Source organism: Drosophila montana, unplaced genomic scaffold, assembly GCF_035044405.1.
Source record: "Drosophila montana isolate Dmon_TW-CO22-7 unplaced genomic scaffold, ASM3504440v1 contig_3231_1, whole genome shotgun sequence".
Taxonomy (NCBI): domain Eukaryota; kingdom Metazoa; phylum Arthropoda; class Insecta; order Diptera; family Drosophilidae; genus Drosophila; species Drosophila montana.
Window position 1 is genome coordinate 17787 of NW_026998113.1, and position 14403 is coordinate 32189.

General features: G+C 35.9%; 1 protein-coding gene across 16 annotated transcripts in view; it reads right to left on the reverse strand.

Annotated features, from left to right (window-relative positions):
- Window positions 1-3779: 3779 nt before the first annotated feature.
- Window positions 3780-14403, reverse strand: part of sif (still life) — a 92716-nt gene continuing 82092 nt past the window's right edge. For 7 of the 16 annotated variants that reach the window (XM_064690102.1, XM_064690105.1, XM_064690104.1 and 4 more), the window contains 3 exons: window positions 14094-14376; window positions 13426-13529; window positions 3780-6838 (listed from right to left, as the gene is read on the reverse strand). In XM_064690102.1, coding sequence (XP_064546172.1) covers window positions 6753-6838; window positions 13426-13529; window positions 14094-14376 — 473 coding nt within the window. In that variant the 3' untranslated portion in view covers window positions 3780-6752. Of the gene's footprint in view, window positions 6839-10811; window positions 13530-14093; window positions 14377-14403 lie in introns of those variants that run through there. The other 9 variants (XM_064690095.1, XM_064690091.1, XM_064690093.1 and 6 more) reach the window with 5 other exon arrangements.

Genomic DNA, 14403 nt, shown 5'->3' on the forward strand with positions numbered 1-14403 from the left:
CGATTTTGGTGAAAATTTAGATTTTCATTTTTTTGATGCCAATAGATTGTTCTGATCCTAACGAGTCCAAAATGGTATAAAATTCCAAAATCGGACATTATTTGGCCGAGATATTCCAAAAAATCATCAAAAATGGTTGACTTTACAAACGAATCGGTTTTTGGTCAACCACTTGTTTTAACCAATCGATTTTTGAAATGTTTGAATGCCAATTGATAGTAGGGAACCTAACAAAATCAAAGAGGTAAAACATTTCAAAATCTGAATATAATTACCCGAGATATTCAAAAAAAATCATCAAAAAAGTTTTGATTTTCGAACCGACCCCGATTTTTAGAAAAAACGTGATGTAACCCCTTGCCATTTGGCCGATTTGGGTCAAAATTTAGATTTTCATTTTTTTGATGCCAATAGATTGTTCTGATCCTTACGAGTCCAAAATGGTATAAAATTCCAAAATCGGACATTATTTGGCCGAGATATTCCAAAAAATCATCAAAAATGGTTGACTTTACAAACGAATCGGTTTTTGGTCAACCACTTGTTTTAACCAATCGATTTTTGAAATGTTTGAATGCCAATTGATAGTAGGGAACCGTACAAATTCAAAAAGGTAAAACATTTCAAAATCTGAATATAATTACCCGAGATATTCAAAAAAAATCATCAAAAAAGTTTTGATTTTCGAACCGACCCCGATTTTTAGAAAAAACGTGATGTAATCCCTTGCCATTTGGCCGATTTTGGTCAAAATTTAGATTTTCATTTTTTTGATGCCAATAGATTGTTCTGATCCTTACGAGTCCAAAATGGTATAAAATTCCAAAATCGGACATTATTTGGCCGAGATATTCCAAAAAATCATCAAAAATGGTTGACTTTACAAACGAATCGGTTTTTGGTCAACCACTTGTTTTAACCAATCGATTTTTGAAATGTTTGAATGCCAATTGATAGTAGGGAACCTAACAAAATCAAAGAGGTAAAACATTTCAAAATCTGAATATAATTACCCGAGATATTCAAAAAAAATCATCAAAAAAGTTTTGATTTTCGAACCGACCCCGATTTTTAGAAAAAACGTGATGTAACCCCTTGCCATTTGGCCGATTTTGGTCAAAATTTAGATTTTCATTTTTTTGATGCCAATAGATTGTTCTGATCCTTACGAGTCCAAAATGGTATAAAATTCCAAAATCGGACATTATTTGGCCGAGATATTCCAAAAAATCATCAAAAATGGTTGACTTTACAAACGAATCGGTTTTTGGTCAACCACTTGTTTTAACCAATCGATTTTTGAAATGTTTGAATGCCAATTGATAGTAGGGATCCGTACGAATTCAAAAAGGTATAACATATTATAATCTGAATATAATTCCCCGAGAATATTCAAAAAAAATCATCAAAAAAGTTTTGATTTTCGAACCGACCCCGATTTTTAGAAAAAACGTGATGTAACCCCTTGCCATTTGGCCGATTTCGGTCAAAATTTAGATTTTCATTTTTTTGATGCCCATAGATTGTTCTGATCCTTACGAGTCCAAAATGGTATAAAATTCCAAAAACGGACATTATTTGGCCGAGATATTCCAAAAAATTATCAAAAAAGGTTGACTTTACAACCGAATCGGTTTTTGGTCAACCACTTGTTTTAACCAATCGATTTTTGAAATGTTTGAATGCCAATTGATAGTAGGGGACCGTACAAATTCAAAAAGGTAAAACATTTCAAAATCTGAATATAATTACCCGAGATATTCAAAAAAAATCATCAAAAAAGTTTTGATTTTCGAACCGACCCCGATTTTTAGAAAAAACGTGATGTAATCCCTTGCCATTTGGCCGATTTTGGTCAAAATTTAGATTTTCATTTTTTTGATGCCAATAGATTGTTTTGATCCTTACGAGTCCAAAATGGTATAAAATTCCAAAATCGGACATTATTTGGCCGAGATATTCCAAAAAATCATCAAAAATGGTTGACTTTAAAAACGAATCGGTTTTTGGTCAACCACTTGTTTTAACCAATCGATTTTTGAAATGTTTGAATGCCAATTGATAGTAGGGAACCTAACAAAATCAAAGAGGTAAAACATTTCAAAATCTGAACATAATTACCCGAGATATTCAAAAAAAATCATCAAAAAAGTTTTGATTTTCGAACCGACCCCGATTTTTAGAAAAAACGTGATGTAAACCCTTGCCATTTGGCCGATTTTGGTCAAAATTTAGATTTTCATTTTTTTGATGCCAATAGATTGTTCTGATCCTTACGAGTCCAAAATGGTATAAAATTCCAAAATCGGACATTATTTGGCCGAGATATTCCAAAAAATCATCAAAAATGGTTGACTTTAAAAACGAATCGGTTTTTGGTCAACCACTTGTTTTAACCAATCGATTTTTGAAATGTTTGAATGCCAATTGATAGTAGGGAACCTAACAAAATCAAAGAGGTAAAACATTTCAAAATCTGAACATAATTACCCGAGATATTCAAAAAAAATCATCAAAAAAGTTTTGATTTTCGAACCGACCCCGATTTTTAGAAAAAACGTGATGTAAACCCTTGCCATTTGGCCGATTTTGGTCAAAATTTAGATTTTCATTTTTTTGATGCCAATAGATTGTTCTGATCCTTACGAGTCCAAAATGGTATAAAATTCCAAAATCGGACATTATTTGGCCGAGATATTCCAAAAAATCATCAAAAGAGTTTGAATTTACAAACGAGTCGGTTTTTGGTCAATAACTTTTTTCAACCCAGCGATTTTTAAAATGTTTGAATGCCAATTGTAAGTAGAGATCCGTATGAACTCAAAAAGGTATAACATTTAAAATCAGGCAACATTTACCCGAAATATTAAAAAAAAATTCATCAAAAAAGTTTTGATTTTCGAAACAATTCCGATGCCATTTGGTCAAAATTTAGATTTTCATTTTTTTGGTGCCAATCGATTGTACTGATTCGGACATCAAAAATGGTTGACTTTATAAACGAATCGTTTTTTGGTCAACAACTTTTTTGAACCCAGCGATTTTTAAAATGATTTTAGAGCATTGTACGTGCGTCCCGTAGTTCCAGGATTCGACCAAAATTTTCGCCTTCAACTTTTTCAAGGGGTCTAGTCGCAAAGTTGGCCAAAAACGAAAAAATCCGGGCTAACTTGGCCATTTGAAGGACTATCGGGATGTCCTTTGATCAGCAAGTAGTCATCATCCTCCCAATTAAGAATATACAACAAAAAGGACGAAAGTGCTTCAAATAGAGAAGTTTTAAGGACAATTTTGTCAAGAGAAATAGGCAATAATTAGGCCGTATCCTTGCGTATCCTGACGAGTCCTGTGCCAAAAAATTGACTTGACCAGGGTTACCAACTGGCCAAAGGGCATCTATATCGTCCTTGTAGTTTCCAAGTTATTAAGGATTTTGTGATTTTAGACCATAGTACGTGCGGCCCGCACGACTGAAAATTTACAAGTCGTGGATTCTTAGATGACCCCATAATGTTTTGATGCAGAACGATAAGGTTGGTCCTTGCGGTCCTAACGCACCATGCCCTTTGAAAATCCGCAAGGATATAGCCGAGCTATTGCTATTTTTCTAAAAAGGACATTCGTTTTTTGGCCATAGCTCGGCCAAATCCTTAAGGATCTGACAAGGACACACATAATTGAACTCGCAGAAATAATACAAGTCAAGAAATTTTTTTACTTTCACATTTTATTTTGTTTTTCTTTTTGTTCATTTCAAAAGGATCTTTGTAATTTAATCATTTTCACATATTTTCACTTTCCTTACTTTGAGTGTTAATTTGCATTTGCAATTGTATAATAATTTTTCTCATTGTGTATTCTGTTGTTGTATATTTCTTTTTTGTTTTTGTTTTTTTTTTTGTTTTTATCTTTTCAAAAATTATTAACATCGATTGCATGTTGTTGTTGCAGTTGTTAATTGTCAATAATAAAAATTGAATTCTTGAATGCTTGTTCATTTGTTCGTTATAACTAGAATTGTTTCTGTTTAACTTGTTGTTGTTTTTGCTTTTGTTTTTGCTGCTATTGTGTGTTACAAATGGTTCATAATTTAAATTTCGATTCATAAATTTTCTTTTGCTTGCGTGTGTTGCTGACTTATAAATGTAATACATTTGCAATCTTTTTCTATGCACTGCTTCTGCTCTTTCCAAAGTAAATGTGATTCAAACAAAAATTAATAACAATTGAATAAACAAATCAAAATAGCCATTAACAATTTGTTAAACTTGATACGCGCACCTTTACTCAAGGCAGAGAGAAGCGGCCTGAACTAAACTAAATAAGCACATATGTATATTTATACATTTTGTAATAATTATACATATATATTAATTGATTTATATATGTATATATAAATTGTTATTAAAATGCATTAAAAATAGTCAAATGTGTACAAAAAGTTTATACTATTTCGAATGATTCATATACTTAACCATCTTTAAATAAGTTTTATAATTTAACTATTTCATTTGACTAAAGTTTCCCGCAAGAAACTGCTGACTGCTTTTCTGTTTATTATTTATATTATTATTTATTATGCTTACATTTTGTTTTTTTCTTTCTTTTTGTTGTTGTCAAACTTATATAAACAGTAAAAATTATGTTAAAATGTTGTGATTTGGTATTTTGCTTTAATTTTTTGTGTTTTCTTCTTCTTTTTTTTTGTGTTTGATTAACATTCATCCATTTATCAATTGTATATTTATTTTGTTTAGAATTTCTGTTGACTCGATTTTTACGCTTTGCTTGTTTTTACTGTCTGTAGTTTAATTGAAGTTTTCATTGTATATTTAATTCAATTTGATTGGAAACCTAAAAATGTTTTGATTATGTTTCGATTTTTGCTACACGTGTGTGCTTGAATGGGATTGAAAAATGAAAACATGAAACTCGCATAAAACAATGCCAGTCAAGTGTACACTGAAAAAAAAGAGAATAGAAACAAAAGCCCCTCGCAATTGACACACAATTGCACCAACTACTTGCAGTGTACCCCGGATTAATGAGCTGGTTAATGCATTGAATTTTTTCAGCAATTGGATAGGTTCTTTTTTGTTTTCCTGATTCGAATAACATCCAAGCTGCATTCACAACCAATATAATTATTATTTTGTTTCTTCTGGCAGAATATTTTCTTTCTGTTTGTGAAAACTCTTGTTTTCGTATTGAAAACTCATATAAAAAAAAAAGCAAAACCTATCAGGAGAAATGGAAATTTGTGCTCAATATTTGGTTTAACGTTTTCGTTTTCATTAACTATGGAATTTACCTACGCATGTATTTTGGTTTTCGCATCTTTTGCAAGTGTTCGAGTGAAGATCTTAATTATAATATTATTGTAATTTAGCTAGAAGAGTGTTTTCTTGTGTGTTTAGTTTTTTTTTTTTTTTTTTTGCTGTCGTGTTCTCGCTTATATATTTATATATAATTCTTGTTTTGTTTTTAGGTTTATTTAAATGTTTGCCCGCGTTTAACAAGTTAGGTTTTGCTGTATTTGGCGCTGAATGCTGCATTTACCATTGTCTTCTGGGATTTGTAATCCCCAAAACTCATTTCGATTTAGTGTGTGTTTATAAATATGTTCTTGTTAAAGTGTATGGAATTCTCTTGTCTTTAGTTAGTATTACTTGTTAGTTTACCATTTAACATTTTGACTAAATTGTTTCTATTTTGTTTTCATGTGTGTATGTTTTGTGTATTCTTTTGTGGTTGCTGTATGGTATTTTCTTATTTCTTTTTTTTTGTTTTTAATTTTTTTCAGTGTACTTCCTACAAACTAAACATTTTGCATTGCAGCTTTAGATTTAATTCGAGTGTATGTTGATTTGCTGTTCGTGTTGCTTAATTCTCTAAGATTTTCTTCTTTCTTTCTTTTATCTTTTTAGAACGTTTGTTTAAAGTTGCATTTTTAATATATTTTGTTTTATTTGTGTTTTATTAAATTTTCGTTTTTGGTTTTTTGGTTTTCGTTTGCGATTGTTAGTTTTGTTTTCATTTTAAATTCTCTAAGCCTAAATACAATCAATGTTTCAATTTGTTCACGTTTTCTCCTCAATAAATGTATTTAAATCGAAATTTATTTTCAAGTCTTTTTCAGCGACAAATGCATTTGAATTTGTTCACATTTTCATTTTTATTTATTTATTTATTTAATCCTTATTAAATTTGTTCAAAATCCTTTGCTATAATTATACGTTTATTATATGTTTTGCACATTAAATACAATCGATATTATAAATCAAAGTCTTCTTTTTGAAAAAGATGTGCAAGTTAGCATCTTTTCGCTCTCATTAAAAACGTAAACAAAAAACAACAAACTGTTTGTTATTTCATATTTTGTTTTATCTTTCATTCGATGTTTTTTTATGCTTAAAAACAATTCGAGACTATTCACTTTTTCAAAAGCAACTTTAACATTTTGACACACTTGTTTCAGTATTAATTAGTTAATAATAAATAAAGTTTTATTTTGGTTTTTATTTTTATTCTTTTTATTTTTATTCTTTTTTTTGCAAGTTGCTTCATTTTTGATTTTGGGGGAGGGAGGAAAAAGTGTTAGTTCGTATTGTTTCTGTGTGTTGTGTTCTTTGATTGAACTGTTGCCGTTGTTTCTTACACTTGATTAGTTAAAATTGTAACAAAAGAATTTATTTAAGAGTTCTTATGTTTGCTTAGCTTCATACTAAATGTATTGTTTTGCTTTTTCTGATTTAATTTTTCACATCGTCTTTGCGGGTTGTTGACTGTGGATCTGTGCCTAAATTTATCATGTCTCGTGGTTTCCACACCGGGGACCCTACAATTAAATGAAAGAAAAGAAAAGATACAATGGAAACCATATATGAAAGAATATGAAATTTTCGTAGCCTCGTTCTATTATTTTTGTTTGCTTTTTTCATTCTTATGCGGTCAAACAAAAATCCAGAACTTAATTTGTAGCAGTATAAAGAGTAGCAGAGAAAAGCTCTCCATTTTGTTTAAATCTATAATTTGGTGTACATTTAGTTTAGGTTTATTTAGGAGTTAGCCAATTGTCGTCTTCTGATTCAGATAATTACTTTTAAAACATGCAACGCACCCCGTTCAAAGTACTTGGCCAAAACAAATACTTTTAACGTTCTCTTTTAGCTTAAATAAAATATAAGCAAAACTAATTATATTTCTTTTAAATGCATAATGAGCACTACTTTAACGCTGCGTTTGCTACTTAATATGGAATGGAGGGGGAGGAGGAGGAGGAGAAGGAGGGGTTAATTGTGGTTTCGGGCAGTTTAAACAGCTAGTCTAAAACAACTAATTAAGAATTTGTATAAATTTAAATTTTTTTATATTTGTTGAGGGAATTAAAACAGTATGGGATAAAAGTTTAGTTCTGTTGGTTTAAAATGTTGACATCGCTTGGTTTTTTCATATTACTTTCTTTCTTCTCTTTTCTATATTTTTTTCGTTACTTCAAGATAATCTACTTTTCAGTTAGTTGCATTTAGAGATTGTACAAATGTTCGAATTATTTTAAATCAGTTTTGCATTTTATGCCAACATTTTTGTATGTTTCGTGTTCAGTACAAAAAGGAAATGGAAATAAAATATGGTCAAAGTCGTGATTGTTCTTATAAATTCGGAAAACACTTTGATTTCAAATGAGTGCATGTTGAAAATGTTAGATTCATCTAAAACATATGCTTAAAGTACTGCAATTTGTCGGCCAATTAGATAAAGATAATTGGGGGCGAGCGTTGGCACGCCTCCATTGCAATAAACAAGTTTTAGCTGGTTTCGGAAAATAGTTTGGAATAAAGTTAACATTTTTTGGAAAATTATTGCCGTGATTAAAAAAACGATGTGCTTTTCGAGGTATGAGATACACAAAAATGCAATGCAAATGTTATACGAGAAGCGAAATAAAATTTTTGCTGTTCTTTTTGTTATTAAATTAGACTGAAGAGAGAGAGAGAGAGAGAAGGGGGAAGTGTTTACATGGAGTTTGTTGCTTGGTTTTTAGTTGGTTGTGGGGACACGTGTGTGTAACCATAAGACATTTATATAAATATTTCGATTATATATGTATATATATGTTATTGCGTATTTTAATTAATGCTCTTAGTTTTCCATTCGCACTAATTTATCATAAACGTAATCATAGCGTTTCAAGAGTTTACGTTAATCTGGCACAGTTGATGTTGTTTTATTTAACTATTAGTTGTTGTTGTTATTGTTTCTTTTTAGATAATTAGAAAATGCAAAACAGATTATTATTGAAATGACAAAAATGTTTAATGGAAAGAACTTGCAAAATCGCCGCCAAATTTCATTTTCAATAAAATTTTATTTATTACTTATTAATTAATCAAGCGATGCCAACTAAATATACTTAGATAGATCTTGTTATTCTTGTTGTTGTTTTTGGTTGTTTTTATTAGCTATCAAGTGCTTGCAACAGATACAACAGATACACACTGTACGGCTGGCTTTGGCCATAGATGCAGATGTATCTGTGTGTGGCTTAGGCACAAAACCTTCGAACATACTTAAATGTTTTCTTCTTATAAATAGACATACATATTTTAGCATAAATTAATAGGAGATTGTGTTACGATTTGCATTGTGCTTAATGCATTTGATATTATTTATTTTTTTTGTAATTTATTTTTTTTACTTATCTTGAAGATAATTTGCAATAACAAAATTAAATATCACCCGTTAAATTGTTTAACTGCTAATTCAATATAATTAATAATTTGTTTCTAATTTACAAAAGGAAAATACGCACTTACCTGCTAACTTGACTAAATCAACTAAAATCAATTTGCAACTAATATTTTTGGGCACATAAAACATACGATACGATACGATACGAAACGGTTCTGTGACTGTCCTTAAGGGGGTGAGTTGTAGGGCGGGGGCAGGGGCGGGGGCGGGGTTTAGAGGGTTCTGCATCGATTACTGTCATTTTGTCGCTGTCCAAAGAGCTCGTTGATATTAATTTGAATTGTTGTTTAATTAGCTATTCTGTTTGTTTACATTTCAATATTCGTTATTTAAATTTTGTGAGCTTAATTATCATTTTATTTGCTGTCTATATTTTTTTCATCTTCTTGTTGCTGTTGATTTTAACGCTCTTGATTATATTTGGTTTGATTATTTATTTAGTGGTATACATTTATATTGGAGTTTTTGGCATATATGCAACAATGAATTTTAAATTGATTTTGTGATTAAAGTGTTTACGCGATTATTTGCTTGTTAGTTGTATTAGTTTTCCTTTTTTATACGTATTGTGTCTGCTTGTGGTTTTTATTTAATTTATTTTTTTTTTAATTTTAATTTATTACTTATGTAGCCATGTAAATTGATGTATTGTATATAGTTAGTAAATGTTGTCACTTGCCTTATTAATTGTATGTCGTATATATTTTGATTTTATTGGTTTTTCCATTTTTTTGAAATTTGTTGTTTTTGATTTTGCTGCTGTGAAGCCCAGTGTGTAAACTGTAAACGTTTATTTTCTTTTTGTTTTTGTATTGTAGATATCTTAAGAATTATTTTGACTATTTTGAATATAGCTTGAACAACCTGACATTTGATCTTTAAGTCCGTCTTGGGTCTCTCTATGTGTACTATATGCCTGCAGTTAATAGACACCCAAACTTAGTCTAAGTATGAATGTGTATATGAGAGCGAGGCAAGTCGAACGAATGGATTAAATAGAAGGATGGAATTCGGACTCTTTGGGCTTTGCTTTTAGAATTGGAAGATCTCTGGGTATGCATTAGGTTTGTGTTCACACCTGCCTGCCCTGATTTTAGTGTATATTTATGGCCGCATATATATACGCAGCGCTATGTATAATCGATCTATATAATATGCCTATATGCATTTTCTGTTGAATTTATTTAATACTGAACATTGAGGTACGACTTACGATTATCATTCTTCAATACATTTATTTCATTTGGTTTTTATTGTTTTTGTTTTTTTTTTTTTGTAAATCAATATTTGCCTATGAAAAAATGTACGTGATTTGCATATGCAATTTTATGATTGATAAATAAAAAACTCGTAAATGTTTTGTTATTAATTAATGCAAAATTATTTGTCACAACACCCACACATATTTTGACATATTTTGTTTTTCACTAGCTAACTATGTATGTAAATATTCATATTTGTTTTTGCTTCCTGTTTTTGGTTTTGTTTTTGTTTTTAGGTAGTATGTATAATGTTAACCTATAGAATGTTGCCAACCCGCATTATTCACTTAGACTTAAACTAAAATACACACGAGTATTTTGCACCCCGGAGCAGCTGCAATCATTTTTCATCTTGCAAGCTGTGTAATTAAAAACTTTTTCTTACGATTCCGGAAATGCCAGTGACACAGTTTGCACAGCTAATAGTTGGAACGACTGGCATTACCTACAACTTTTATCCTATATATAAGTACCTATTTTTTGCCATAGTGTACGTGCGAGTGCATATGTGTATTTGTGTGTGTGTGTGTGTGGTTGTTAGTAAGTTGGGCATGCATGTCTCTTAGTTTACTTGAGTGCGAGTATGAATTTCAACTTTAGTTTTTAGTCGTAATTACGCCACTTGAGCATTGTGTGCAACGCGGCGTATGCGTCATGTGCGTATACGTAATGCCGCACGCAGCATGCAGAACTTCCGCCATTTTGTGTAAATCATAGCCTTAAAAATAACGCCCCAAAATTTGCTTTTCTCTCTAAAACCAAAATAATTAACCTGATGTGCCAAGCACACACACACCCCAGTGGAGAGGGGGAGGGGGGCGCGGTCACAAATTGTAGCTGCAACTTTTGAGCGCCCGCCGCACCCCACAAAAAAAAATTTGTGCTCTGAAGATGTAGTTGAGTGTTCCTAAGAGCTATACCAAGAGCTTAATCTAACATTTAAACATGACTCTTAACTGTGCTGTGTTGTGCGTGTGTGTGTGTGTGTGTGCTATGTGTGTGTGTGTGTGTGCTGTGTATAAGTATTTGTTTTCAATCCCTTGTGTTCAAGTTTTGATTAACGTTTTTATATAGTTTGCATTGGAGTTTACGTATATGTTAGTATTTTTGTAGAGCTGAGCGGTAATATTTCCATTTTGTTTTTAGTTTTTGTAAAATTCTTGAGGCATTTTGGGTTGCTGTTGTTGTTGTTTTATGTTATCTTTGGTTGCGCTTTTGTAATGAGTTTTAATTCAACTACTCGTATATTTAATAGATCTCATAAAATCCCTGTTTTTGTGTCTCTCCCTCACTCTTAATTCCCCCTATTTTCCTTGTTGGGTCTGTTGTCAGTTGGTACGTCTTTAGACGTGTATCTCGAAATAATCATGACAATCGACACAGCCGCCTGCCTGATCGCTGCCCATGTCGGGCATGTAGCCAATGCCACCGCTGGCTGTGGGCTGTGTGCTAACCACCATGCCGGACACCCCGCTTAGGCCACGTGGCGTCTTCTTCCGCGTGCGACTTTGCCGCACGCGGGACTTATGCTAGGAGGGTCGCTTCTGGTACAGACAGTCAATGCATGTGGTATATTCGGGCGCCGAGGAGCTCATCTGATAGACCGACTGCTGTGCCGGGTCATGCTGGCAACTGGGCGGCGGCGGCTGTCCATAGCCCATATCCATATCCTGCATATAGGTAACCATGGGCATGTATTGCTGTGGCGCGTGCCTGGGAAGCGCATCATAGATGGGCTGCGAGAAGGTATTCTCCGCTGACTGGGAGCGCAGCGGACCGGAGCTATAGACGACATAGTTGCGTTCGGGCGAGACGCCATAGGGGCGATACGAGCTGCTCGTGGTGGTGCTGTCACGCGAGGTGGAGCGCTCCAGGGACTTGCTGAGTCGACTGCGTCCATTCCCAGAGCCATATCTGCTTGTGGTGGGCGCGGCGGCCACATAATGATCGCTGCAAGTTTGATTGTCATAGACCGGATAATACTGATATGTCTCCTGGGCGTGCGGCTTGTTGCCCGTCTCAAAGCTGCCGTGGGCAGACATGCTGCGCTTGCGTGATCCGCTGCCGCCGCCGCCGTAGGGAACATCCAGATTATGATCGGAGCCGCCGTGGCTATCAAAGCTGCTGCGCGGCGAATGGCGCTGGCAAATGCTGGCGCGATCCGGCGACAAATGATCCACACTGCCACGCGGCGAGATGCGTGGCGACAACGTGGTGCTTGTTGTCTCCATGGCACATACATGCGAGGCGCCGCCCTTCTTCAGGCAGCTGCGATCGGGACTCTTTGACTTGGCTGGGCTGGCCGGTGGCTTCAGTATGCCCGCGCCAGGACTTGTGTGCTTTAAGATGCCACCGCCACCCTCGGAGCTGCGACGTGGACTGGGCGTCCGTCGTCCGCTGGAGAGGCGATCCTGCGAGTTCTCGCGACTGGAGCAGATGCTCAAACGTTTGCCCTGGTCGCTGACGCTGTTGCGTGGCGATTTAATCTTAATGATGCGCACCGGAGAGCTGCCCTGGGATTTGCAGCGATCTGGCGAAATATAAATGCTCTGACGCTTGCCCCCTTTTGGCTTGGCGCCGCCCGCAGCAGTTGCTCGTTCAGGGGACTTGGCCTTGAACAATTTGTCCACCTTCTTGTCGATGACAACAATGTGGGAGGCCAGCGAGCTGGTTGGCTCATCCTCGGTTTCATCGCCAGACCGCTCCGATGGCCCAGTTGTGTTGCCGCCAGTGCTGTCCGATTCGGTGGCAGGTCGACTCGAGGGCGACTCAATGTCCACGGTCACGATCTGCTGTGTGTTCTCCACAATGGTCTGTGGCTCGGGCGAGAGGCTGGAGTCGTTTTGCTGCTGATCAGCAGCCTCCTCACCGCCATCCGCTGGCTCAAAGGCCTTCTCGCGCAAGTTGGCCATGTAGGCGGCTATGTCACAGATGCCCGCTGCCAGATCCTCCTGCTCCAGCTCGCACAGATGCTTGTCCATGAAACGCGTGGTGGCATCTGATTCGGTCACATGGCCAGTGGCTGATCCGTTGTTGGCGTCACGTTCGCGACGCTTGTGCTGCGACTCCGCTGTGCTCCTAGAATGCTGATGCACCACGGCCACCTGCTGAGAGGCGGCCAAACGCTCCGATTCGCTCTCAAAGATCTCAATTACCTCGATCTCCTGCTTGGGCGATTGACGCGGCGACTGTCGCGGCGACAAATGTCTCATGGTCTGGCTCTGAGTTTGGGTCAGTGTCAGTGTCTGGTTCAAAGTCGGATTCGGATTCGTATCGCTACAGATTGTTGCTGCAAACAATCTACTACTACTACCTAGGCTTAAATTAAACGTGGCTGCCACGTTTGCGGCATGCGCCTCGGATTCCGAATCGTGCTCGGATTCGCTGGCAACTATATCTAGGCTGATCTTACCTAGATCCTTCATCAGCACCGGCTGATAGCTGGCCGGCGGATGCGATGATTGTATCAAGCGCGCCTGGCTGCCAGTGCTGCCCACCGAGAGCGTCGATGTGGTGCTAAATGATAAAATGACACAGAAAGAGAGAGAAAAATAGCAATAAGTCAAGCAATAAACGAGCGTTACGAGGATTATAATAATTAACAGTTAATATAACTAACTACCTATTAAACTAGTCCCAACTGCCGCAACATTAGGTTAACAGAACAATGTTATTGGTTGACTAGTTTTTAAACTGTGTTTGAACTGAACATTGGTTCAAATCGCAATTATAACATACTTTTTAATATCAATCGTAGCAAATAAGTTGCGCAAAGCACATCAGTTGAACCAAAAGCTGAGTTCAAGAACGTAAAAACCAGTTTTCTGAATCGTACCAAAGGGCAGAAGCTGGTTCAAACCGTAAGGCGAACTACAGACATATTATTGCTGGGTTTACAGCCCTGCTAATTAATCGAAATGAACCAAACTTTCAGTTTTACAAACTAAATGGCAGCAGCATTACAATTATTGCAAACTTTCGGGCTTTCACTTTTTTTTTTTCAATTATATTTAATAGCTAGCTGCCAAATTACTAGCTAGGGTTGAGCAAAGGCAACTGAGCGAGAGCTTTGGGACCTACCTGAGCGTCAGGTGATTGGGCGTGCGGCCCAGCGTAGCCTTGGGCCTGATTGTGCCCTGCTGTGAATCCTCCTCGCCCTCTGATTTGGTGCCCGGATCGATGCGTTCAATGTCGCTGCTGTGATGGTGCAAATGCGGCTGCCTTATGGGCGGCGGCGGTGGCTCGCGCGGATGCGGATGTGGATGCGGCGCCACCGACTGTTGCACAAGCTGCTGCTGTTGCTGTTGTTGTTGTTGTTGTTGCTGCTGTGGCTGTTGCGGATCTATGGAGGTGTAAATGATTTCTATATGAAGCATGAAGCGATGCAATG